Source organism: Cavia porcellus, unplaced genomic scaffold (genome assembly GCF_034190915.1).
Source record: "Cavia porcellus strain 051 isolate PalLab524CR breed Dunkin Hartley unplaced genomic scaffold, mCavPor4.1 scaffold_32, whole genome shotgun sequence".
Lineage (NCBI taxonomy): Eukaryota > Metazoa > Chordata > Mammalia > Rodentia > Caviidae > Cavia > Cavia porcellus.
The window spans coordinates 31,148,143-31,173,233 of NW_026947515.1; the positions used below are offsets into that span (position 1 = coordinate 31,148,143).

Sequence of the window (25,091 nt, forward strand, 5' to 3'; positions counted from 1 at the left end):
TCCAGCCACAATGCTGATGAGGGAGGGGCAGCACATCAAAAGGGTACTCATGTCCTCCTGGATGCTATTAAATGCTGTCATTTTTAATCCAGCTAAAGGAACAGTAGAGGCCAATAATCAAAAGCAATACTACTTTCAGAAGGTAATTATTACATGAAGATTCCAGTTTTCTTCAAGACTGAAATAGTTTTCAAATTCAGACGGAGATGTCCACTGGCTTGATAGGTGTTAGTGGGGCTTGGGAAAGCTCACATCCAGCAGGACAGAGAGACTGGTGCAGGCCTAGATATGGGGCAGCCCCTGTGTTCCCATGCCAAGCCACCAAAGAGAATGGGTGGCTCAGTATTTGTATGGGATGATGTGCTGTGGACCACCTCATGGCTGGTGGTCACTGCAGTGGCCACCAGGTATGCTCAGGCCATCCAGTGGGACCCGTTCAGGTGCAGCCTTCAGAGACAGGCTGGGGGAACGATACCAACTCAGCCCCAGGAACCTCAGCTGCTAGGGTCTCTGCAGGTTACCCCTCCCTAACTTCATGCTGTACCTCCTTCTGGGCTCCAGGAGAGCTGTTGCCTGGTGGTCTGGTCCACTTCCCCAGAAAAACACCCAGGACACCTGACAGTCAGGGCCTGTCCTGTGACCTTCCTCTTTGCATCTCTCACTGACCCAGACCCTCTGCTTCCAGGCTGCCCTCACGGCAGTACCTACTGAGACTGTGCCAAGTCACCGGCCTCCAACCCAGATCCTCTCACCACAGGCTCTACATACTGCTCCTCCACTCTGCCTTAGTGGATAGCAAGGGGAGGTCAGACAGATCCTGCAAGAATGAGTCCTGAGCATCTCAGGCCTTCCACAGGAAGGCCAAGGAGTCTGCAGAGAGCTCTGAGCCTGGCCCTCAGGGTTGCAGCAGTATGGAACTCACACTCTGTGCCCACTGCAGGTGGCCTGGGCTTCACTGCTTGCAGGGCCCACACACACTGACACTTGCACTCAGTCCAAAGCCTGGCCACACAGGCATGGAGTGTGTGCATTGAAAGAAGCTGTGAACAAACAGCCATTCACACAGGAAAGCATTCATGTTAACTTTTTGTTACTGTGACAAAATGCCTAAAAATAAGCTCAAAGGAGGGTAGACGTACCTTGCCCCACGGTGCTATCTGCTGGCACAAATGCTCCTAGGTCTGTGGTAAGGCAGACATCACAGTGGCAAGGCTTGGTGGATCAAAGCTGCTCACCTTGGGGAAGCTGAGAAACAGACACAAAGGGGCTGGGGACAAGATATACCTTTCCTAGGCACACTCCCAGGGACATGCTTCCTTCAGTAGGTCTGCTGCCAAAAGTTTTCATCACCACCCCTTAATACCATCAGCTATAAATCAATGGATTAATCCACTGGCAAGATCAGAGCCTTACAATCCAATCATCTCCTGAGGGCCCTGCCTCTGAACACTGCTGCACTGAGGCCTGACCTGCATGTGGTGGGCTTCTGGAGGAGACAGGACACTTGTCAGAGAACTGTTCTCGTGCCTGGTTTGCCTCACAGAGCACAGTATCTGCAATGTTCATACATGTTGTACCACAGTTCAGAATTTGCTTTCTTTCTGAGGTTGAATAATATTCTTTTGTTTGTTGCAATGTTTGGGATGTGATTTGTGGATCGCCTTTTCACTTCATTCCCTGTGTTCTTACATGCACAGAAGTTTTAAATGTTGGTATACTCTAATTTATCGATCTTTTTTCTTTTGTTTCCTTTGCTTTGGGCAAGAAATCACTGCCATGTGCAATGCTGTGAAGTGTTTATGATTTCTTCTAAGAGTGTCATAGCTTTTAGTGTTAGGTGTAGGTCTTTAAGTCACTTTAATTTTTTTCACAGTGAAAATATGGGTACAGCTGTGTTCTGCTCATGGCCAGAAGATTTCTTTTTGAATAGAGATCTGAAGTGATCTTATTTTTACTTCCTTCACTTCAAGCCAATCATGAAATTTCACAGTGATGTCATATGTATTCTGCGGTGGCAGAAGGGAATGTACTGTTCTAAATCACTGCTGTGGACCAGTTGGGCCAGGGAGGTGTAGGAAGGACAGGCCTCACTTGGTGGGGCGGTGGGGGGCTGGGGGGACAAGCAGGCAGGTGATGTCCTGTAAGCTTAAGAGCTAGGATGAGGGGCCTGGGAGTTTAGCTCAGCGGCATAAGTGCCTGCCTTGTAAGCAGGCAGTCGTGAGTTCGATCCCTGGCACCGATTAAAATGAAAAAGACAAAAAAAAAAAAGAGCTAGGATGAAATGTCCTGGTGGCTTCTGGCCTGCACAGCTTGCCAGACTTTCCCATGGTAGCCAGTGTGCTATTGCTCTTCGTGGCTGCCTTTGGCTGTACCCTCAGTGGAGACAGAGCTGCCTTCTTCTGTAGCTCACCTTTTCCACAACAATTTGGCCCTCTGTGCTTCCAACTCATCTTCCACTTTGACTTTCATGCTTCTGTAAACTCTCTCCCAAAGGTAAGCAGTATCAAGGACACATCATCCAGGATGTGCCCAAAAGCTGCTTCTGACTCGGTAAGGCCATCACTAACCTGGTGAGCAGTTCTGCAGGAGAAAGCAAGCCACCACTGCGTGGATGATCTCTCCTAGTGGATGATATCCTAGAGTGGATAGTCCTCTCTAGTCCTCTCTAGTGCTGATGAAGATGCAAAAAGGCCACGGCTGGAAGAGAACATGCAGTGAAACACTGCTCAGCCCTCTACTGCTGTGATGATCGGCATATTATGTGCTTGAGAGCATCAGTCAACAATAACTGGTTTCTGTGCCCAAGGAGTAAAGCAGTGTCTTCCCCTCCCTCAGTGTTGACAACAACAGATCTGCAGTAGCATCCACATTCTACAAGGCAGAGCAACCACCCCTGCTGAGATGCTAAGGCCCAGCTGTGTCTCCTCCTGCTGGACTGACTCCCTTGCCTGCTTCCCCCAGCCCAGAAAGGAACTCCCCAGTCAGGTGCACCCTAATTTTTATTTTTTTTGTAGAAAACAATAAGCTGATTTCATATTCATATGGAAATGCAAAGAACAAAGAAGAGCAAGTTTGAATAGTTAATGCTAACCAACTACAAGAATTGTAATAAAAAAATGAGTAAATGAAAAGTTTGTAAATGTCAACAGATCAACAGTAGAAAAGACAGTCGAACAAACCAACACAGCTGACACTGATTGTGAGGAGAGAAAGGCCTGTCTCTCACCAATGGCTGTATCAACTGGATAAACATAGGCAAAACCAGGAAAATGTGTCCTCCCAAATTCTTTTGAAGGCCTAATCTTTGATTTGACAGGATCTGAGGTAGGTTCTGACGGCTGACCAGATTCAGACAAAGGTAGGGTGAGGGAATACGAGCGGTGGGCTCAGCTTCCAGACTCTACCCTGCCCTGTTAGGACTTGGAAGAGGAAGTAGCCATCTGCTAGTCCAGAAGAGGAGCCTGGCAAGAAGGAAGGGCTGCCAGTACCTTATCTGGGACTTCCAGTCTCCAGAACTGTAACCAGCTGCTCTTAAGCCATCTTATACGTGGGATTTGGTCTCCACAGCCTGAGTTGAGTAAGACAACAACTCGGGCTCTATGCCAAAATTAACTAAGAAAGGAAAGCAGACCTGCATGAAAAACTTAAAACATACAATTTTTAGGGGGAAACACGTGAGGAAACATTATGAACTTGATTAGTCAAAGATTTCTTAGATTTAACACAAAAGCACAATACATAAAAGGAATACTGGTAAGTTGGATTTCCTCAAAAATTAAAGCTTCTCTTTGAACAAAAGAGCAAATGACAGGCCACAGATGCAGAAAAATATTTTCAAATTCTCTATCTGATAAAGAATTTGTATCCACAATACATAAATGTTAAAAATTCAAAAATAAGAATACGAACAACAAAATAATGGACAAAGACATTTGAACACTTTACCAAAGAAGACAAATGAGTAACAAAATAGTCCATAGTAGCTCAGTAATCAGTAGGAAAGTAAAAAATTAAAGCCACAGTGAGGTACTGCTACACACCCAATACACACTTTTTACATTACTCAGACTTCTTCCTAAAATAGTCAAGCATAATTTTCACAAATATAATCGTTACTTTTAAGTTGTTTTAAATGGGTATAGCTATGTAACTAATAAAGAGAAATTCATTTCTTTTCATTAAAAACATCAAAACAAAAAACAAACTTTTAGTACACATAAAACCTAACCAGCAGGGCAGGATTCTAAGTCCACACGGGGTCACTGGCTTTTTGGTTTCCCATGAAAATCCTCAGCAACGTACAGTGCCATCTGGAGACAAAACACACACAGCTCCTGCTGGCTCAGACCACCCAGAGAGGCGGAAACAACACTACCATCTAGCTTGCAGAGGCCTGTCCTTAGGAGGCCTGGGTCAGCCCCAGCGTCCACCAGGAGCACACCACCACACCACAGCACACAGCCCCGTGATAGAAAGGGCTGCGCTCAACCACAACCTGCACAGGAAGAGCAGTCCTCTTACAAGGAAGCCAGACACCCCACAGGAACAACCAAGACAATCACCAATCTCATGATACCCATGGCTGTTTATTCAAATATAGCAACTCAGATCTGAGACAGTGGGTGCTGGTTGTCCCTACGTCTGGTCTCCAACTGGCACGTCCACTGCCACATCCACTCTTGCCTGGGGTGACATCCACTCCGTGCCTGCTACCATGTCTACTGTATGCCATCTGCCACATCTCCCCTGTGCCTGCTCTGAAGCCACCCTGCTGTCAGTGCTGCACATGGCCACCCTAGCTCCATCAAACATGTCAGGGACATACTATAGAGGCTAAAAAGCCGTAGGGGTCCTAAGCATGCTTCACACCTTGTTCTGGCATCCTGGGAGGGAACCAGCATCACCTGAACTGTTAATCTCTATGGGGCCAGGAGAGGCCCCCCTAGCGCACTGCATAGTCACTGAAATGTAGATGCAGCGAAGACACAGACTGTATCCAACAGCACATTCTCAGGCCTGGGGCAGGACGTGGCCTGGGCACTAATAAGCGGCTTCTCCAACAAGGACAAACAGTTACCAACTCACTCCTGGCCCCTGCATCAAGAACGTACACCTGAAGGCTGTCACCAGTATAGCCACCCACATCAGGGACCAATGGCAACAGCTGTTACCCATGCGGCCAGTCATAATGAGGACAAACAGCCATGGCTGTCATTCTCCCAACCAGCCACCTGAATCAAGGACACACAGCCATCACCTGGGTCAGCAGCTGGTCTGGAGCCAGTTGGTTTATCCAACGTGTGTATCGTGCGGTGGAGTCTGGGGGATCTCTCCTTACTTGGCATCCTATGATCTGTGAAAACAACAGACAGCACTTAGATACCCTCTAAACAGGTGTGTCATCCCCGTATGTGGGTCTGAGGCCATGTGGAGCATGTGTGTCCAGACACAGCCTAACTGAAATCTCTGGGCTCTGGGTTGAGGTAGGTAAAGCCCCCATGAAGAAGAAGAGAGCCACCTGAGCCCAGGCAGGACCCAGGTCAGGAGGACACCTTCTACAGCTATGTGCACAGACCACAGGACTGCTTTCTCAGACAACAGCCCCATCGCAGCACATATCTTGGCTCTCACTCTTCATCCCCAATATGACCTGAGGTGGCACACATGGGCTTCCTGGCTTCCTATCTCCTCCTACCCTCCATCACAGTCCTGCTCCACCTGGCCTTGAACACAGCCCCCTCCATTTCCCTCCCCTGCTCCTCACCTCTGCCTAGCCCTGGCTGCCTGTACTCCATGATCTAGACAAACTGTCTATGGGCCTCCCAGTGGAAGAGGAGCCCAAGCTTCTCTGCCTCCACTGTGGACATAGCTCAGGCAAGGCCACTGGCTTGAAGTGAACTGTCTTCACTCAGCTGGAGTCCCTCCTTGTGGGACAGGGGAAGGCAGAGGGAATACAGCAGTGGTGAGTCCTCCTTAAAGGCTGCATGAGGGTTCTAAGAGAGCTGAGAGTAAAAAGGACAGAGGAAAAACAGCTCTGCAGTCCCAGAAGCCTCATCCTCCCTCACTGTGAAATGAAGCTGCGTGTGGGTCATGAAGGAAGTTTAGCTGCATCCTTACCTGGCCTCAGGCCCAGTGGCTCCTATGAACCTGGTACTAAGCACCCTAGATACTGTGACATTGACAGTGGGCCAGTCATCTACCCTTTGGGAGGCCATTTAGTGAAGGCTGACCATCAGTCCCCAAGTGTCCATCTATCTAGAGGCCACAGTACAGGACTGATGCACTGCCACACCTGCCCATGGCATCTGTCTGTGGGATGCTGCCACCCTGCTGTCCTCTGTACTCCCAAAATGGAACAGCCTACCCCAGAACCCTTGTGCCATGCTTCTACTTGGAGACTCCATGGGGAAGGTTCCTTCTGGCTACTTCAGGGCCCTGCAGAGCAAACACAGACTCTTCTGATTCTGTCCTACCCCATCCAGAACTGATCATTGCTTTGAACACTCAAGAAATGAGTGATACATAGGAATAAATGTTATACTTGGAGTGGCATAATGACACTCAGATCTAAAACCCTAAGGTTCTGCTGTGATTTATATACAATGGTACAATTTATGAAAGCTGTCATCAAGAATCCTTCTTCATTAAATGGTTTTCTTGAAAATGGCCTTAAGGAGATAATGACCAAGTAGGAGCAGATAGCCAGCATTCATTTCATTCTCCCAGCACAAACTACAAATATAACTGACAAACCACTAACCAGAATCTGAAGATTAGGGCTTTGTAGGCCACAGCCTAAAGTTAGCACCATGGTAACAACTTTTCTAGGCTGGCCTTGTGTTGTTGTACCACACCATTAAGACATCTTGGGTGGGGGATACAGCTCAGCAGCTCAACTGGTTTGCCTGGCAAGCACAAGGTTCCCAGTACTATAAGGCCAGGGAGCACAAAAAACAAAGATACTTCACCTACCCTGCAGCTGGGGGAACATGTACCACAGGGTTCTCCACGCATGGTGGACACAGCTTCCAGAGGATTAACAAAGTCAGTGAGAAAAGTTACAGCCTAGCAGCCTAGACTTCCTCCCTAAAGACATATGTCACAGCTGCCTAAGACACTGACCGTTTGCACTTTTCCCTAAACATTAGTGTGCATCTGGACAGATGCCATGGATAGCTGCAAGAGGGGCTGACCTGCTGGTCAGGGTGGAAATGAAAGCATCACTGTAAATGTCAGCATTCATGACAAGACTCTCCATGAGTTTCCACTTACAGTACATTTAGAGAACCAGAAGCTGTCATTTGCAGCTATAAAAAGACATAGTACCTATGTACAGAAGGGTACTGGCCCAGTTACACAGACAGACCTGGCTGGGGTCTTTGGCCTTTAACCTCTCAGGCTGGCATGACCATAGCATGGGTCACACATAGGCCTGGGGCTTGGGCCCCAGGCGAACATGGCCATCAGGCTGGATCAGAATATGGAGGCCTACTTTTGGCAGTTTCATGGAAGTAGGCACAGTCTGAACCCTGCAAAGTGGATGCATTTCTTGATATAATGCTGTTCCTTTCTTGGGATCTTCACATGCAGTATTACCACACCCATCAGAGCTTCTGGAAATCTAGGATTCTGCCTCTCCTTCACATAAACTGACAGAAATTCACCCAAAAGGACTTGTTTCCATTTTTTCCTTTTTCCAAAAAAAGGGTCCAGGTCTCCCTCCAAAAAAAAAAAAAAAAAAAAAAACCAACTCTGTGCATTTCATCTCTCTTCTTATGAGACTGAGAAGTTTCTGGAGCTGGGTAGAAATCCCTGAGTTATCAGTGATGTGATGTGGGCCAGCCCCAGGGCTGGGGAATGCCACCGCCTTGCCTTGATGGTGCTCTGGTGGTCCCATGGTGGCATCTGCTGTTGCAGCACTGTGGAGTATTTTCTAACATCTTCCATGCCCATAAACTTTAAAAAATCAACTTCTGGAGTCTGTGGTCACTGACTGCTATGAATACATGTGGTTTCCATATACTTGTGGTTCTTAAACTCACTGGGCACAGGGGCTTTCCAGAATCTTCTGAAAGCTGCAGCACTCTTTTACCCTCCCTAAAAGGTGTCCCAAGTCCTCTGGTCACCCTGGGACCTCTGCTGCAACCTCTGCACCCAAACAGGTGCAGCTGCTTGGCTCACCTATGTTCCCAGAAGCTGACTTGCATTCTCTGTACTTCCTGTCTGCTTCCACACTCTCTGCCCATACCACTCCCTCAGACTGCTGTGCCTGGATCAAGCCCATGCTTCCATTCTGCAATCCTGTGCTCAGGTGGCTGAGGCCTCCCATAGCAAAGCTGAGCATCTGCCTGCTGAAAGGAGTGACCAGTGTCAGAGGTAGCTGCAAGGGTCTGATGTGAGCTGGGAAAGGTAAGGCAAGGCAGGAGGCCTAAAGGGCTATGCAGTGAGCTGGACACAACCGTCATTGAGAGCCACAGAGCAGCTGCAGGACTTAAGGGTCCCCAGATGCTGCTGGATGGAGGTTCCTATCTTCCTACTGCATACTCTAAGGATGTGTTAATAACATTTAAACTTAAACGATATAATTAGCAATTCCAACTCAAGGAATAAGGGTCTTCAGCATCCAGCTAGGCCTGGTGCCACAGGCCTACAATCTGATTCTGGGAGGCTGAGATAGGAGGGTCCCAAGTTCAAGGCCAGTTTGGACAACTTAGTGCTTGAGAAGCTCTGTCTCAGCAATAAAAAGTAAAGGGCTAAGGATATATCTCAGTGTGAGAGTTCTGGTTCAATGCCCTGTAGCACACACATACCAAAAACAAACAATCACCCCACTTAACCCAAATGCTCCCCCCTGACAGCTATCAATGGGTGTATTCTGGGTCAGCAGCTACACAGGAAAGGACACACTGCAGCATCAATTCAGATCTCTGAAATTTGAGGGGAGGCCAAGGACACCAAGGGTGTGAGGACAAAGGCTAAGATGGCCCCCCAGGGATCATGGCGTCAGGCATTGCTGAGGCTTGAAGATACGCGGGAGGAACATGGCTCTGAGTGAGGTGTCTGGGTGCGAGGTGCCACAGCTCTCAGCTGTCTTCATATCAAGAGCTCAGCTGCTATTCAAATAGTCCTTCCACATCCATTTTCAAGTGAGAGCTGCTGTCCAAATGAAAAGCACACTCTTCTTCAAGCAACACACTCTTCTTCAGTGCTTAGAGAGCTGTCACCCCAAACCCCTCCCTGCACACATGATCCTTTTACCCTAAGGAAACCCCACATCAAGAGCTCAACTGCAGTTCAGCAAGGTGGTGGCCCAGTGGGTGTGGCACTTACGCTGGTTGGGTGCTGCTCAGCAGCCTGGTGTTGTAGCCTCACTCTCTGTGGCATCATCACATCATCCTGTGGAAAAAGCATATTTAACACTTGTGTAGAGCCACTCTGACAGGCGATAAGGAGGTTGGCAGCCCATAAGAGAGAAGACCCTCTGGTCACCAGGGAAAGAACCTGCCCCATGATGGTCAGAAAATAACATTTTGACAATTCCCCCATGACTGAGGAGATCAGGTGATGAGGATACTCCTGCCTGCTTCCAAAAGGGGATGCCACCGCTCTGAGAGATGGCACAGCATCATCCAGGAAAGATGGGCTACACAGTTCCACCTCTGTGTAGACCAAGCCCCACCTAAGTAAGACACATGCAGGGACATTCACAGAGCACTGCTGGAGCAGAACACCCCAAGGTCCACGACCCAGACCCAGAACAAGTCACACACTTTATTATGCATCATGCATATTACTTTCAACATCTATTCAGTGTTGAACTAAGTTATGGTTGCTCACATTAATAAACTCCACAGACCTAATGGTGCATGAAGAGACAAGACAAGAACACACACAACATTCATTACTTACATATTTAAATTTGAAACCAAACAAGATTAATTATATTATTATTATTATTATTTTTGTACTAGAGACTGAACCACTGAGTTACATTCCCAGCCCTTTCAAAATTTGTTGTTGCTGTTGTTTCTGAGACAGGATCTCAGTAAGCTGCCCAGGCTGGACTCAAACTTGCCAACCTCCTGCTTCAGCTTTCTGAGGAACTGAAATTAGACACTGGCCTTTCCATCTTCCCTAGCATTCCGAGCAACTGGCTTTGATAGACTGGTAGAAACACCTTTTGAAGGCACCATTCCAGCAGGAGCTGGGCATCAACACCTCACAGGTGTGGGGCAAGGTTCCCCAGGAGGTGCTGGGTGCTCTGAATCGGTGTCCTATGCCAGGATTCACAAGCCTAGGAACTGAAGGGTAGAAGTGGGGGTAGCCCCACTCACCAATGCCCTCTGTGACCCATTAGCAAAGGTTCTGCTTCTTGTTCCCATGACTTTATGCTCTGCTGGCCTAGAGGTCTTAGTTCCAGAGAGGCAATATTTCCACCAAAAGACACAACAGGCCTAGTGGGCTGGAGGGTGAGGTACCACCTGGAGTACCCAGGCCCCTTAGGCTTCTGAGTCATTCAGCTAAGACAGGGTTTAGGGTACTGGGAGGGTCTTCAGTTTGGACTGGAACTACAATTAGGTTTTTTGGGCTTCCAGCTTACAGACAGCAAAGCCTAAGACTACTCAACCTCCGTGTCATGAGAGTCAATCACTTACAATATGTCGCTCTCTATATCTGCTTATCTCAGACTGATTCAGATTCTTTGGAAAGTCTTGACTAATACAAGAATAACTTAACCTCCAATTTTACCATTCAAGGATCCACGCAAACAAGCATAGTTACCTACTACTTCTCAGCTCTGAAAAAGCCAACAAGCACTCAAATATGACTCCATCACTTCTCCTAGAATTATCTCCCCTGAGAAAGTCTAAACAAAGTCAGCAACTGCAAGATCAAAGAGAACAAAAAGGGCATGAACCCAATCACTGGCCAAAGTGCTGAGAAACTAAGGGTGAGCAAAACACTGAAGTCACAAAATGAGGACTGAAGCAGGTACCAAGCTCTTTTAGAGAGGAGGAAGACTAATTTTTTAATAGTTAAAAAAAAAACCCCAAATTTTAAAACAAGATAATAGGATGGTAACAATAGTTAATACATTGCGTATTGTTACCTTTAGTTATTCAGGGTATAAGATATAGGGATTTAACTGTCTAAAACAGTATTAGCACAAACCTTTTCAATGAAATAAGACAAAGAGTATAACTATCTGAACTACCTTGCATATATATTTATTAAAAATTTTTATAAAAATTTATTTTAAATATATGTATTATTGTTATTGTTGCTGTTGCTTTTCTCTTCCTTCTTTTCTCCTTTCGCCTACCCCAGTTTCCCTTTCCTTCGAAAAATTTCTTCCCATTTAAAATATCTATTGTACATTTTGGATCTGACTCTTTCAGTTTCTCACACTGGGGAGGCAATATGATGTTTGCACATGTGCATTTGGCTTTTTTCACTTACAAGTACGGTCTCAAGTTGTATCCATTTACCTATAAAGTCTCCAGTCTATCCTTCTTTATGGCTGAGTTGTACTCTATAAAAAGACTGGTATTCTTTTTTATTCATTCCTTAGTTGATGGGCATTTGTTGTTTCCAAGATCTAGCTATTACAAACTGTGCTGCTATAAATATGAGTACACATATACTGCTGTGGTAGGATGTTTTTAATTCTTCTGGGAAGATACGCAGAAGGGCAATGGCTGGGTCAAATGGGATCTCCAACCCTAGTTTTATGAAGAATCTCCATGCTGATTTCCACAGTGGTTGTACCAGTCTACACGCTCACCAACAATGGAGAAGAGTTCCTTTTCCCCTACAGCCTGCCAGCATTGGTTATTGGTTTATTTCCTGATAAATGCCATCCTTTTTGGGTGAGATGGAATCTCAGTGTTGTTTTAATTTGCACCTCTTAAAAACCAGTGATGTTGAACATTTTTTCGTGTATTTATTTACTGTTTGTATTTCTTCATCTAAGAAGTGTGCATTTATCTCAGAAGCCCATTTTTGGATTGGATCTTTAAATTTAGAAGGTCTGATTTTTTTTGAGTTCTTTGTATGTTCTCAATATTGTCTGAGGAACAGCCAGCAAACATTGTCTCCCACGTTGTGGGTTGTCTCTTCACTCTGTTGGTGGTTTCTTACTGTGAAAAAGCTTTTTAATAAGATTAGATCCCAGTTGTTGATTCTTCCTGATAGTCCCCATGTGATCAGGATTCTGTTCATAAAGTCTTTGCCTACATCAATGGCTTCAAGAGTTTTACTTATTCTTCTTCCAGCAGATTTAATGTTTTAATATTTACATCTTTGATCTATTAAAAAGTTAATTTATTGGATAGTGAAAGATATGGATCCCATTTTAATCTCTGGCATGTGAAAAGCCAATTTTTCCAGTTTTCTATTCATTAAAGAGGCTATCTTTCTTCTAGTGAATGTGTTTGGTATCTTTGTCAAAGAGTACGCCTGGAATTGATTCTGCATTTTCTAATCTGTTTCACTGTTCTTTGGATATTTTTTTTTCTTTTTTCTTTTCACTAGTATCATGCTGTTTTTATCACAGTCACTTTACAGAATAATTTCAAGTCAGAGATTGTGATGTCCTGCCTTTCCTTTCGTGCCCGGAATTGCCTTTGCTATTCTAGGTCTCTTCTGGTTCCAAATGAATTTTAGGATTGTTTTCTCTAATTTTACGAGATATGCTGTTGGAATTTTGATCAGAATTGCATTAAATCAGTATAACAGTTTTGGAAGTATGGCCATTTTCATTATACTGGTTCTTCTAACATAAGAGCAACAGATATCTGTTTTGATATCCTCTTCAATCGCCTTTTTCAGAGTACTGTAGTTTTCAATGCAGAGGTCTTTTACAACTTTTGAAAGATTGAGTTCTAGGCATTTCATTTTTATGGATGCTATTGTGAAAGGTGTTGTTTCCCTAATTTCTCTCTCAGTGAGTTTATTATTCATGTACAGGAAGGCTACTGATTTTTGAGTCTTGACTTTGTATCTAGCTATGCTACTGAATTTGCTAATTAAATCTAGCAGTTTTTAGTGGAGTTTTTATGGTTTTCCATTTAGATATCATGTCATTTGCAAATAATAATTTAAATTCTTCCTTTTCTAAAGTTACTCCTTTTATTTTTCCCTTGTCTAATTGCTCTGGCTAAAGTTTCCAAGACTATGTTGAATAAGAGAGGAGACAGTGGACATTGTTGTCTTGTTCCTGATTTTAGAGTGAAAAACTTTCGGTTTTTGTCCATTTAGTATGACACTGGCTGTTGGTTTGTCATAGATGGTGTTTATGAGATTGAAATAAAGACCATCTATTCCAATTTTTGGTAGGATTTTTTATCATGGACGGATGCTGGACTTTATCAAAAGCTTTTACTGCATCTATCAAGATGATCTTATGATTTTTGTCCTTGGCTCTATTAATTTGATGGATTACTTTTATGGATTTATGTATGTTGAACCATCCCTCCATCTTTAGTTGTCTTATTTTTTTACTCATTGCTGAGACAAAATACCTGATGCCCAAAGTTGGGAAAGGAAAGGTTTGTTCCTCCCTTTTGGTCTTGTTGATTTTGACATCTTCTGCTGCCACCATGAACAGCTGCCCTTCTGCCATGCCACCCTGCCTTGCAGCCAGCTGATTATGGACTGAAACCTCTACAAACTGTGAGCTAAATAAACCTTTCTTCCTTTAATAGTGGGCGTTGCGTCTTTTGTCTCACTAACAAGAAAAATAACTAAGAATTTCGTACCAGAGAAGTGGAGTCATTGCTGTGACTGTACCTGACCATGTGGTTCAAGAGCTTTTGGGAATGGCCTGTGGGAAAAGACTGGAAAGGTTTGGAGATGTCACATGGAGAAGTAGAGTTGGAACATCTTAAACTGTTCTGTATGGGAGATTCTGGTTAGAACTCCGATGACCAGAAAGCTGATAGAAATCCTGCCAAGCAAGACCAGGCTTGGGAGGTTTCTGCTGGGAAGAAGTACTGTGTTGGTTGCTGGACTCCAGATGATATGTGTTATGGATTCACAGCAAGTTTTCCTACATTTTGCTCATGCCCAGAGATTTTGCCTCAAACTGAGGTTAACAGTGATTGAATAATTAATCTAGCAGAAGAAATTTCAAGGCAGTTGTCTGCTAAGGTATGGCACAGCTACTACTCAGGACTTTTAGCCAGATTTAGCTTGAGAATCAAGACCAGGGAGCCCAGAAGAATGGTTTATAATGTTGTGTTTAGCCAGAAGAGAAGCTCCAGTAAAGCTGTGGACTGCAACAGTAGAGCAAAGGAGGTCTTGACTGCTTAGAAGGAAAAGGAGTCTATAGAAGCTGACCTGAGGGCATCATGAGAAGCAACAGGACTCTACTCTTGGCAGCCTCAAAACTGCAAAAGTAAAAGACTTTGTTTTGAGAAGCCTCAGAACATTAAGTTTCACAATGGCAGCAGCCTAGACAATTTGTTCCAGAGTGGATTCAGAGTGCTCAATGATCCAGGCAATCTACCCCTACAGCCAAAAAAGGAAAGCCTGGCTACTGTTTTAGCGGGCAGCAGATCTTGGTATTATCCACTTGGTTTTAAGTGGATGTAGAATGCAGGAGTTGTGAGCTCCCACCCCAATTTCAGAAGGCAGTGTGCTCCTGAGAGGTCAGTGTGTTAAGCTGTGAGTGTGAAGCCAAAGATACTGTAGAGACCTCAGAAGTTTGGAGAAGCCAAGAATGTGGATCATCTGAGGAAACCTGCAGGGAGGAAGCAAAGCCAGCTCAAGAGAGAAGCCATAATAGCTACAATCACTAGCATAGAGATGGAGTCACTCAAGCCCTTTGAAGCTCACAACTTGCCAAATTGCTTTAGAGGCTCCACATAGAACTACAGGACTTGGTGTCTGCTTTGGTGAATTTTGGACTTGCTTTGGTCCCAATCCTTTGTATCCCCATTTGTAACTTTTGGAATGGAAATAAACATGTACCACTGAATGTTGGAATTGTTTAACTTTCTTTTCATTTGTATAGGAGGTCACTGCTAAGAGTCTGCCTTAAATCTCAGAGATCTGGACTTTTCAGCAATGCTGAAGCTGTTAGGACTCTGGCAACTCTTGAAGATGGACTAAATGCCTTTTGCAGAAGGGATGTACATGAGTCTTTGTGGGACTAGGGTAGAATGTTATGGTTTGTGTCAAGATGTCTCCCCAAAGCCTTATGTGGTCATGGGCAGGGCAGGCTTTTTAGAGGTAACTGAATCTAGAATTTGTGACTGGTCCGTTGTCTGGGGCTGGAATTAGATGAGTGTTACATCCCACTTAGAGCAGGTAGCCCACATACAATATAAGGGATGCCAAAGAGGTTTGTTGCTTCCTTCTGGTCTTGCTGATTTTGCTGTCCTCTACTTTTTTTTTTTTTTTTCATTATCAGCTGTGTGACTTTGTTTTTTTTTTTTTTTTAATTTATTTAAAGAAAAGGAAACGAAAAAAAAAAATACATGGAGATTAAAAAAAAAGGGTAGAAATAATTCTAAATTACAGACAAACAAAAGGTAAGAAATTGCCAGTTGATAAGTTACAAATTGTCATCTTCGAAATGGCTGTTCAGGTTATAGAATTAAAGTATATAGAATGACATTCAAAAAAAAATGACCCTACAAACCATTCTGCTCTATGGCCGAACAAAAGCTGCGTAATATGATTATCAGTCCCACCTATTTGTTTTACATCTCTAAGAGGATAAGGTTAACCATATCAAAGCAGAACAGAACATTTTAAAAAAGAATAAAAAACAATTTAAAGAAATACAGATTTCAAAGCAAGTCCACTGGAGATCTACCTTATCTAACTGTCTCTAGCTTCTTACAAATAGTTGTCCCTAACTTCACCCACTTTCTATACTTATTGCATATTATAGAACTAATCAAATCATTACAGGATGATGGAGTCTTTTTAGGTCCTCAAGTTCCAAATTAGGGAAGACAATATCAACTACCATCGCATCTCTCATTCTCTTTGTGATAGCCGTCCCCATCTCTGCATATGCTGAAGTTGAGCTGAAGAAACCAGTCCAGAGTCATTTTAATCAGCAAGCAATAGATTGCTAGAATTTATATTATAATGCTACAAAATAAGCCTCGGGTTTTTCAGGTCTCTTCCTCAGAGTATTTGTTCCTATCCTCTCTGTATTATAGGGAAAACCAAGTCATAACAAGACAACGAAACAATTTCCTAGATAAACATGCAATGGATAGGACTTATAAAACTATAATATAAATGATCTTCCGTAGCTACTATGTTTTCTCTTGTTATTTTCAATAGATTTGTCGACAACACTGGCTTATTATAGTTAAACATACTATCACCTATTTTTATAAAAACTTATCTTTGACTGCATTGTAGTATTTGAGAGCTGTTACTGATTCATACCAGTATGGATATCCTTTACATCTTGTCATGCTCAGAGTAGTTTCCTCTACTTTTAGGGTTGATTCTAACACGCATACTGATTTCAAATAGGATCAGTCAAGGCCAACCAATAGTCTTATGATTCAGATACAATTAAGATCAGTCATAGTAAGACAATGTAAGTAATACAGAATTTCAGCCTAAGTCAATAGGAAAGTAAGGATAGTTGCCGTGGTATAACCTGCTATTTTTGGTTCTAGAGGTCTGTGTCCTCAAATCTGATATGAGTGGACAGACCAGAACAAATTTAATTCAATCTAAATATGTCACTAGGACTACTGTGACTTTTAAATCGTTATACACCATTAGCAATGACCTCTGCTTTTTTTTTTTTTAAATATAGTTTCAGAGCTGTCTCTACTAAAGACTAGCTTACCGTCTCTGCCTCATGTCTGCTACTCCACTTTTCTGCTATAATTTGTCCACCTTATTCCCTCATTCCATGGTCTGCCCCGTTCACTGAGGCTTCTCTGCCACTGTAGCTGTAATCCTGATATCTCTTCCTCTCTTTCTCTGTAATGTCCTTCAGCGCTCTCTGTAGGGTTGGATTGGTGGCCACGAACTCCCACAGTTCCTCCTTGTCTTGAAAGTATCTTATTTCTTCATTAATTTTTAGAGAGAGTTTTGACGGATATATGAACTTAGGTTGCATATTTTTTTCCTTCAGGACTTGGAATATTTCTCCCCACTCCCTTCTTGACTTAAGAGTTTGTGTTGATAAGTCTGCTGTTATTTTGATAGATTTCCCGTTATAGGTAACCTGCATCCTTTCTCTGGCTGCTTTTAATATTCTGTTTTTTTGGTGGATTTCTGGGATCTCGATTATTATATGCCTAGGCGTAGATCTGTTTTGGTTGTAGGTAGCTGGTGTTCTGTATGCTTCTTTTATCTGGATATCATTTCTTTTTGCTATACGTGGGAAATTTTGCTTTAATATCTCTGTGAATATTTTTTGTATTTCATTTTTGGATGTTCCTGCTTCCTCACTCACATTCTTTATTCTTAGGTTATGTATCTTTTTATCATCTTCCAGTTTTAGAATTGCTTCTTTCTGGTTCCTTGTTATTTTTAAGAGGCTTTTTCTTTCACGTTCATAAGCCCTAAATCTCTCTTCAAGTTTCAGAAGGTTGTCTTTAGTTTCTGTCAAGGCATTTTGCCAATATTCAATGGAGTTCTGAGTTTCCTGATATTCTCTTTGGATCTGTTTCATGTATTCTAAGTTATGCTTAAATTCTTCTTCAGATGCTTCTCTTTCTTTTCTGATTTCCTCAGTTCTTCCATCTGTGTTCTCTTGGGCGGGGCTTGTCATTTCTTTAATTAATTTCTTTATATCTTGCCTCACTTGGATCAGGAGTACATCTTTAAATTCCTCTATGAGATCATGTAAGTACTTTTTAATTTCGGCTGATGCTGTGTCGAGTAGAGGATGGTTACTGTGCTTGTTCTCTTCAGTGTTTAGTTCTCTTGGGTTTAATTTCTCCTGTTGAACAGCTGGAGGTTTTTTTTTATTTTTATCTCTTGTCATGTTTCTGGTTTCTTTCAGACTGTCCTGGAGTTCTCTGGCCCTCTCCGAATTGCTTAGGGCCTTTCAGAAGCGTGCTGGCTTGAGTTTTTGCTGTCCTCCCCAATTTGCTGTTATCTGGGGTAGGCTGGGATGTAGGGGCGGTACAGTCTAGACTCTAGCCTCTGTGTCAGTTAGTTCATAAATTAGGCTGTACTTTCTGGTTGTCACTGAGTTGTGACTATTTTGTATCTGCTTATTGGGCCCCAAGCAGAGGCTTGGTTTAGCCTCAGTAGCTCCTGCCAGTTCTCTTTGAATCAGAAGCAGCTGAGTAATGGCACAGGATTCTGCCCAGGTCCCAGCCGTTCTCTTCCAAACCTCTCTGTGATAGGTGCACCAGAAAAGCAGATCTGCCCAAAACAAAGATGGCTCCCACTAAGTTCTCTGTGTGGAGCTGAAGCCAACAAGTAATCAGGCTCTGCCAGGACTCAAGATGTCTTCCACCAGCCCTCCCTACAGGGGGACCTGGTGATGTCACTAAGCTGCGATTTCTGGCGCCAGGCTAATATGTCTGCACCAGATTCTGTGTTATTGATTTCCCCGTGGTGGCGGGCCAGCTATTCTCTGGTCAAACCCAGCAGCGGCGGGGTTTTCTGTACTCACCAGAGTCCGGTGCAAGTCCTCGTTCCGGGACCGCCGCACACCAAGCTGTCCACTTTTCCCCCACTTGCGGCTCAGCACTGACCGGTCAGATTTCTGTGCACCGTTTAGATTTGAATCGCCAGAGCTTTGTACATCCGCTCTGGTGCAGCGGTGCAGAACTGGCTGCTACTTGGAGTCTCGATCTGGGTCTCAGTTTCCCGCGGTCTCCAAAAGCAACTCAGCTTTTCGTGCTGGGTCCACGAGTCTGTTTGTTGATTTAAGGGCGCGGGATTTGTAGCCTCCGGTCTCAGCACGACTTTAAATCCTCCAGTTGTACTGTCTTGGTTAATAAGAATCGCTATCGATTTGTCTGGTCCTCTCCATGCTGTCTTTTTTTATCTTTGAGTTTGAATTCTCTGGAGAGATTCTTCGCTCGATCCCCTAGCTCGCCGCCATTTTCCAATCCCTCCCGCTGTCCTCTACTACCACAAATGGTTGCCCCTCTGCCATACCACCCTGCATAGTCAGCTGACTATGAACTGAAACTGCCACAAACTGTGAGCTAAAGAAACCTTTCCCTCTTTAACTCTGGGTGTTAGGTATTTTGTCCAAGCAATTAGAGAAAAGTAACTAAGACAAATACACATATAAGAAAAAAAGGAATGTAAAAAAGCCTTCTGCCCCATCTCCATCTCTCTTTGCTTCAATTCCCTTCGTAATTAAATTTAGGTAGTTCTAAAACTTTTCCTAACCAAAATTTTGCTGAAAGAAGTTAAAGATCTATATAAAGAGAGAAACTTTGTATATGTATTGCTCAGAATTATTACTGATTACTGATAGCAATTCTCCACAAATTAAAAGGTATATTAAATTCTCAATTTATTTCAGAGTTAGGAGTCGAGAAGTAATCTATATAATTTCAGTCAACAGATTTCAACTCTGCATGCAAGAGCAGATGGGAGTCAGGGCCTCTGCACTGAGCTACATCTCCAGTCTCTTTCTGAGTAAGAATCTCATTAAGTTATTAAGTTGCAGGGGCTGGGGATTTAGTTGAGCAGCATAAGTGCCTGCCTTGTAAGCGCTTGGTCCTGAGTTGATCCCTGGTACGAGAGAAAAAAAAAAAAAAAAAGTTACTATGTTCCCCTGGCTACACTTGAATTTTCAATCCTCTGGTCTCAGCCTCCCAGAGTACTGGGATTACGGGTATGCACCACTACACCCAGCTCAGTCACATATTCTTGACCCGGGATCTATGATGGTATCATCACAGCAGAGTCCAACCAAACAAACATCCTTCCAAGGAAGGTGACTTCAGCAACTCCACATCTATGAGTATTGCTCTTGATTTCAAATTCATATATCAGCAGAGATAATTGCTTCACAGTTTGTAGATCTAAACACAAAAGTAAAACCATAGATTTCATCAACAGAGAAAAGCATGCATATGAACAACAGGCAGATTGGACAATGAGCTGTAGGAAACTAAGCTTTGTTCTGTCCAAGATTTCATTAAAACAGCAAAATGAACTCACAAGATAAGAAGGGCCATCTGGAATTCATACAATACAAAACATAAAAATAATTTCCTATTGATGAAAAAGAGCAACAACATTATATAAAAACTGAGCAAAGAATGTGGACAGAAAATACAAGAAAGGTATTTCCAAGTGTCCAATATGCAATCTCATTAGAGAGCAAGAAACCAAATTTAAAACCACAGTAAGATGCCACCATGCAGCTACAACAAAAGGCACTGAGAGGGTCCAAACCTGTGTTCTGGGAGGGACCTCAACCTAGCAGTTACAGTGCTCACACTGGTATGCACAGAGGGTAGGGTAGCATCACTCAAGGGCGCCCTGGGAGAGAATAAACCATTGAAGGACACCGTGACCTCGGCTAATTTCCACACCTAACCTGTGACGTAAGGCAGACATAAAGGAATATATATCCTTTACATAATGAATTACATAAAGATCAAAATAAGACAAATCCCAGAGAGCCAACTCACTTGATGCTACAAAGGTGCGCACAGCATAGACTGCAAGAACACTGAGCATTCAAGTGTTTGTAACTCTGCCTACCTATGATTTGTACCTTGTTGTTTAGTACTTATGTTAAACTTAAATAAAAATAAAATGAGAATAATTCCAAGTGGGGTTTGGATCAAATTGCAAAAGGGAAAAGTCAAGCTTCTGCAATATACAAGAACATTTTAAAGGCCTTAAAGTAGAAAACAATATCTCAAGAAGGAAAAGAAAAGAAATTAATATAAAGGAAAGAGTAATAAATTTTACTGCCTTAAAATTAAGGATTTCATTCAACAGGCACCTTTCAGAGAGTGAGGAGATAAGCAACAGGGAGGAAGGGGACACATAAAAATGTCTACATATGCTCTCACTGAAGTTCAAACCCCAGCAAAACTATCCAATGTGCAGGATGAAAGTTACCACAGGGGAAGATTAAAAAAGGAGGCCAGTGGACAGGTAACAACAGGACTCAGGGGCAGGCTGTCCAGTGTGTCTGCAGATCACAGCTTATGAGCAGTGTGTTTATGTTTTTAGTTCTTCTCTTTAGGTATTTTTCTTATGGAAAAAAATGATGAAACAAATTAGAAATCTGAACATGACAAAGATGTCATCACAGTCACTGCTGCTAAACACTTATCTTGGCAGCCTTAATCAGCACAGCAGCCCAGACAGGATAAAAACCACAAAAATCAGAAACAAAGAGTCAGAAGTCCTTATTTATAAGTGACTTCATCATAGCAAATCCTGAAGGTTATTTTATTACTAGTAAATTCTACTAGTACATGTGAATTCTGCATGTTTACAGCAATAAAACCAGGACATGTACTTTTTAATACCATTTTCCAGGCTGGGGATTTAGCTTAGCAGGCATAAGTGCCTGCCTTGCAAGTGCGTAAGTTTGATCCCTGGTACCACAAAAAAAAAAAAAACCCAAAAAACAAACAAACAAAAAACCCCACCATTTTCCAGTAGCACCAAACCCTACAAAATATTTATGGCTCTATTTCGTTAGATTTCTACAACATCTATACCCTAACAAGCTTCTAAACATTCCTGAGATGTAGGGAGGCCTAAATAAATAAGATGCACACCATACTAATGGATTAGAAATGCATATGGATGGGTAAGCTCCCAAATGGGTCTATAGATTTAATGCAATCTCCATAAAAAACCAGCCAGGTTTGACAAGTTAACTTAAATTTTTTTTAAAAAGTCAAGGCCCAAAAAACTCCCACAAAAAAATCAAAAGGGAAGAACAAAGTCAGGGGTCTTCTAATACCTGAGTCAAGATTTACCATAAACCACATGGCAGTGTTCCCACTGAAGCCAGTGCAGTGTTCAAGGTAGTGTGGGACTGGCATAAAGCAGCTATGACACCGAGAAACAGATCTACTTTCTTTTGGTCAGCTGATTTTAAATGATGGGACTAAGGCAATTAAATACAGAAACAATTAGGAATGCTAAACTGTGTGCCATGTGGGAAACATTACCCTATCCCCTGCCTCACACTCCAAAATTAACTTGAAATGGACCACAGATTTAAACATAAAAGATAAAATTATAAAGCTTTCAAGAGAAAATAAAGTTTTGGGGTCCACAAAGGTATCTCAGGCTCATAAACGGGACATGAAAAATTTAAATTTTAAAAAGAAAAATTAAGCTGATCATGGTGCCATATGCCTGTAACCAGTCTGAGCTACATAGTGAGTTCAACGTCAGCCTGAACTACATAGCAAGACCCTGGACCCTGTCTCAAAAAAAAAAAAAAAAAAAAAAGGCCGGGCATGGTGGTGCATGCCCATAATTCTAGCACTTCAAAGGCTGAGGCAGGAGGATCACTGCAAATTCAAAGGTAGCATGGCCTACATAATGAGTTCAAGGCCAGCCTGAAGTACATAGTGGGACTCTGTTTCAAAAAAACAAAGCAAAACAAAACAAATCAATTAACATAATGAACTTTACCAAAATGAAAAATTTATGTTCATTAAAAGACTAAGAAAATGAAGAAAATATAAGACAAATCGGATTGGAAGAAGCACTTGTATACAGAAATATCTTTTATTAAAAAAAAAATCTCAAAACTCCACAGTAAGAAGAGTAACAACTTTAAGAAGCAGTAAAAAATGAAGGGCTGGGGATTCAGCTCAGTGGTTCAAGTGTTTGCCTGGTAAGCGGGAGGCCATGAGTTTGATATCTGGCACACAAAAAAAGATGAAAAGACAGTTCAAACCCGGACAGGTGTACAGGAGCAGTAAGCACCCGAATAGTCTGCCATCATTAGGAAAATGCACACTGAAGCATGTGAGACATGAGACAGCAAATGCAGGGCTCCCGTCACAAAGGTGGCACATCCAGGATGGTGGCCTCTGCAAGATGGTGGGGGACGGAAAGATGGCTCAGCCTTGGGCACCTCTCAGCAGTAGAGAAGGAACTACCGAACAAGCAGCAAATGGCCAAGGCTCCAAACACCAGACAGAGTGCACATGGGAAGACCTCACACGGGTGAAAACCACTCTACAAAGAAGTCACACAAGTCGCTTTCAGGGCAGAAAAGGCCTGCAGACCAGCTCGTGGGCCTCAGGGGCCAGGGAAGTGCTGCTGCCTCCAGCTGAGTGTAGTGTCACCTGGGCATTACTCATTGAATGTGCTCTTGAAGATGGTGCATTCATGATACCCCTTGTACACAGACTATAAAGTATAGTGTCTCTCAGAGAACACAGTAGCATTTAGAAAACATGTGAGGTCATCAGTTAGCTCCCTGTGATGACCCTGTCACTTTAAATGCCTAAGGTTCGCCTGTGCCAGCTCACCAGAAGCTGCCAGTAACACTCAGTGGCAACATGCAGAGCTGTGACCAAGGCCTTCTTGGGACCAGGTTCCCACGGATCCCACCCAGTCCCTCTCAGGCATTTTTATAACTGTATTTGTACTGTAACAAAACAAAACTAATTTAGAAAACAAAAACAAACCCCCAACAATTTAGAATCAAAAGCACAGTTTCACAAAGGGTGCACACTTCTGCTTATAAGGTCTCCAACAGAGCCAGAAATCCAAGGACTGTGCAATGCCCTGCCCCTGTCTGTGGCCTCATGCCCCGCCTTAAAACCACTCCTCCCTCTGAATGTCCCACCCCTGGCATCTCTTTCCCAATCTCTACCCTTTCCCAGCCCTGCCTCTCTTGTTCCTGGGCACACACACACACACCCCATCCGTGGTTGCTTTGCTTGGTCCCCAGGGATAGTTGAGAAAGGAATTTCCTTTTTATTTATTTATTTATTCATTTTTTAGTACTGGGGATTGAACTCACAACCTCGTGCTTGGCCAGGCAAGTGCTTGTACCACTGAGCTAACTCCTTGGCCCTAGGAATTCCCTTTTTTGTGTGTAAGGTTTTTCTTTTTTCTCTTTCTTGACTTCTTTTTTCGAGTGGAAGGTCTTTGCACACATGTGTATGGTTATAGCTACAACTATAAATTTGCTTCTGTTTCTTTTAAAACATGTATTTAACTTATACAAGTTCACTTCTAGATGTTATCTAACCTTGCCTGACAGTTCAAAGTTGGATATGAGCCCCCACCTCTTCTCTCACCTCCCATCTACAAACCCATATTTTCCTATGGTCATGGCTTTCCTCCTCATATCTTGTCTCTCTTTATACATTTATAAAATTTTACACATTTTTATTTGCCTTTTCTCTTTCTATCCATTCTTCTTCTTTATATATAAATTAAGATGAATCTTAATTAGGTTCTCACATTAGGTTCCCCATCACCAAGGGCTGTTTTTTTTTTTTTTCTAATTTTTATTTTCATTTGTGAAAGATTTCTGCCCTAATATAAATCACTTATTATGGTAGTGGTCTAAGAGGGCAGAGGCCAAAACAAAAACAGCAGCTTATCTTCCTGATAACCATTTCCTCTTCCTTTTCCCCTCAGCCCAACTTCCTATTTCCTTTCCGGTACTCTGGAAGAAAATTCCTATCAGTTCCTTATGTGTTATCAATGTCCGCCCCAAGCTCCGTTTCTGGCCAGAGGTACTATAACTTTCAGTTCCCTTTGTTTCTGGCCAGAGACATCTAGCCCTGTGAGTTGTGCACTCCTCTCCGCATCCTCAATAAAGGCTTTTTCTTTTCTTTCTTTTTTTTTTTTGCCTCTCTATTGCACTGGAAAACCTATCATTTTGGGGCTGTGACTTGGATTGGCAGTTTGTGTGGTTCCTGGGGGTCACCTCCAGTTCTGAGCCCCCTGCCTGGGGGCCACTCTCCTTTTCTCCAGAATCTGCCTATTTGCTGATGCTAGCCTGCATGCAATACTGACCCACCTCATTCCTCACAGGTGAGCCACCACTCAGTTTGGGATTTCCTGTCTCAGTTTATCAGTCTCAGAAATCTGTGAGCTTACATCAGGAAACCTCCTGCTCATTCCTTAACAGGGGTAACAACTCTCATGTTCCCTGGACAGGGCTGCTGTCC

At 43.2% G+C, this 25,091-nt stretch overlaps 1 protein-coding gene across 11 annotated transcripts in view; it reads right to left on the minus strand.

The window, feature by feature from the left end:
• B3gntl1 (UDP-GlcNAc:betaGal beta-1,3-N-acetylglucosaminyltransferase like 1) overlaps window positions 1-25,091 on the minus strand; it is a 117,125-nt gene that overhangs the window by 54,070 nt on the left and 37,964 nt on the right. For 6 of the 11 annotated variants that reach the window (XR_010045263.1, XM_023562929.2, XM_063242350.1 and 3 more), the window contains 2 exons: window positions 9,331-9,396; window positions 5,258-5,353 (listed from right to left, as the gene is read on the minus strand). Coding sequence is in view for 8 of the 11 variants with exons in the window: in XM_023562929.2 (XP_023418697.1) it covers window positions 5,258-5,353; window positions 9,331-9,396 (162 nt within the window). In the remaining 3 variants the exon portion in view is untranslated. The other 5 variants (XM_063242348.1, XM_063242347.1, XM_063242346.1 and 2 more) reach the window with 2 other exon arrangements.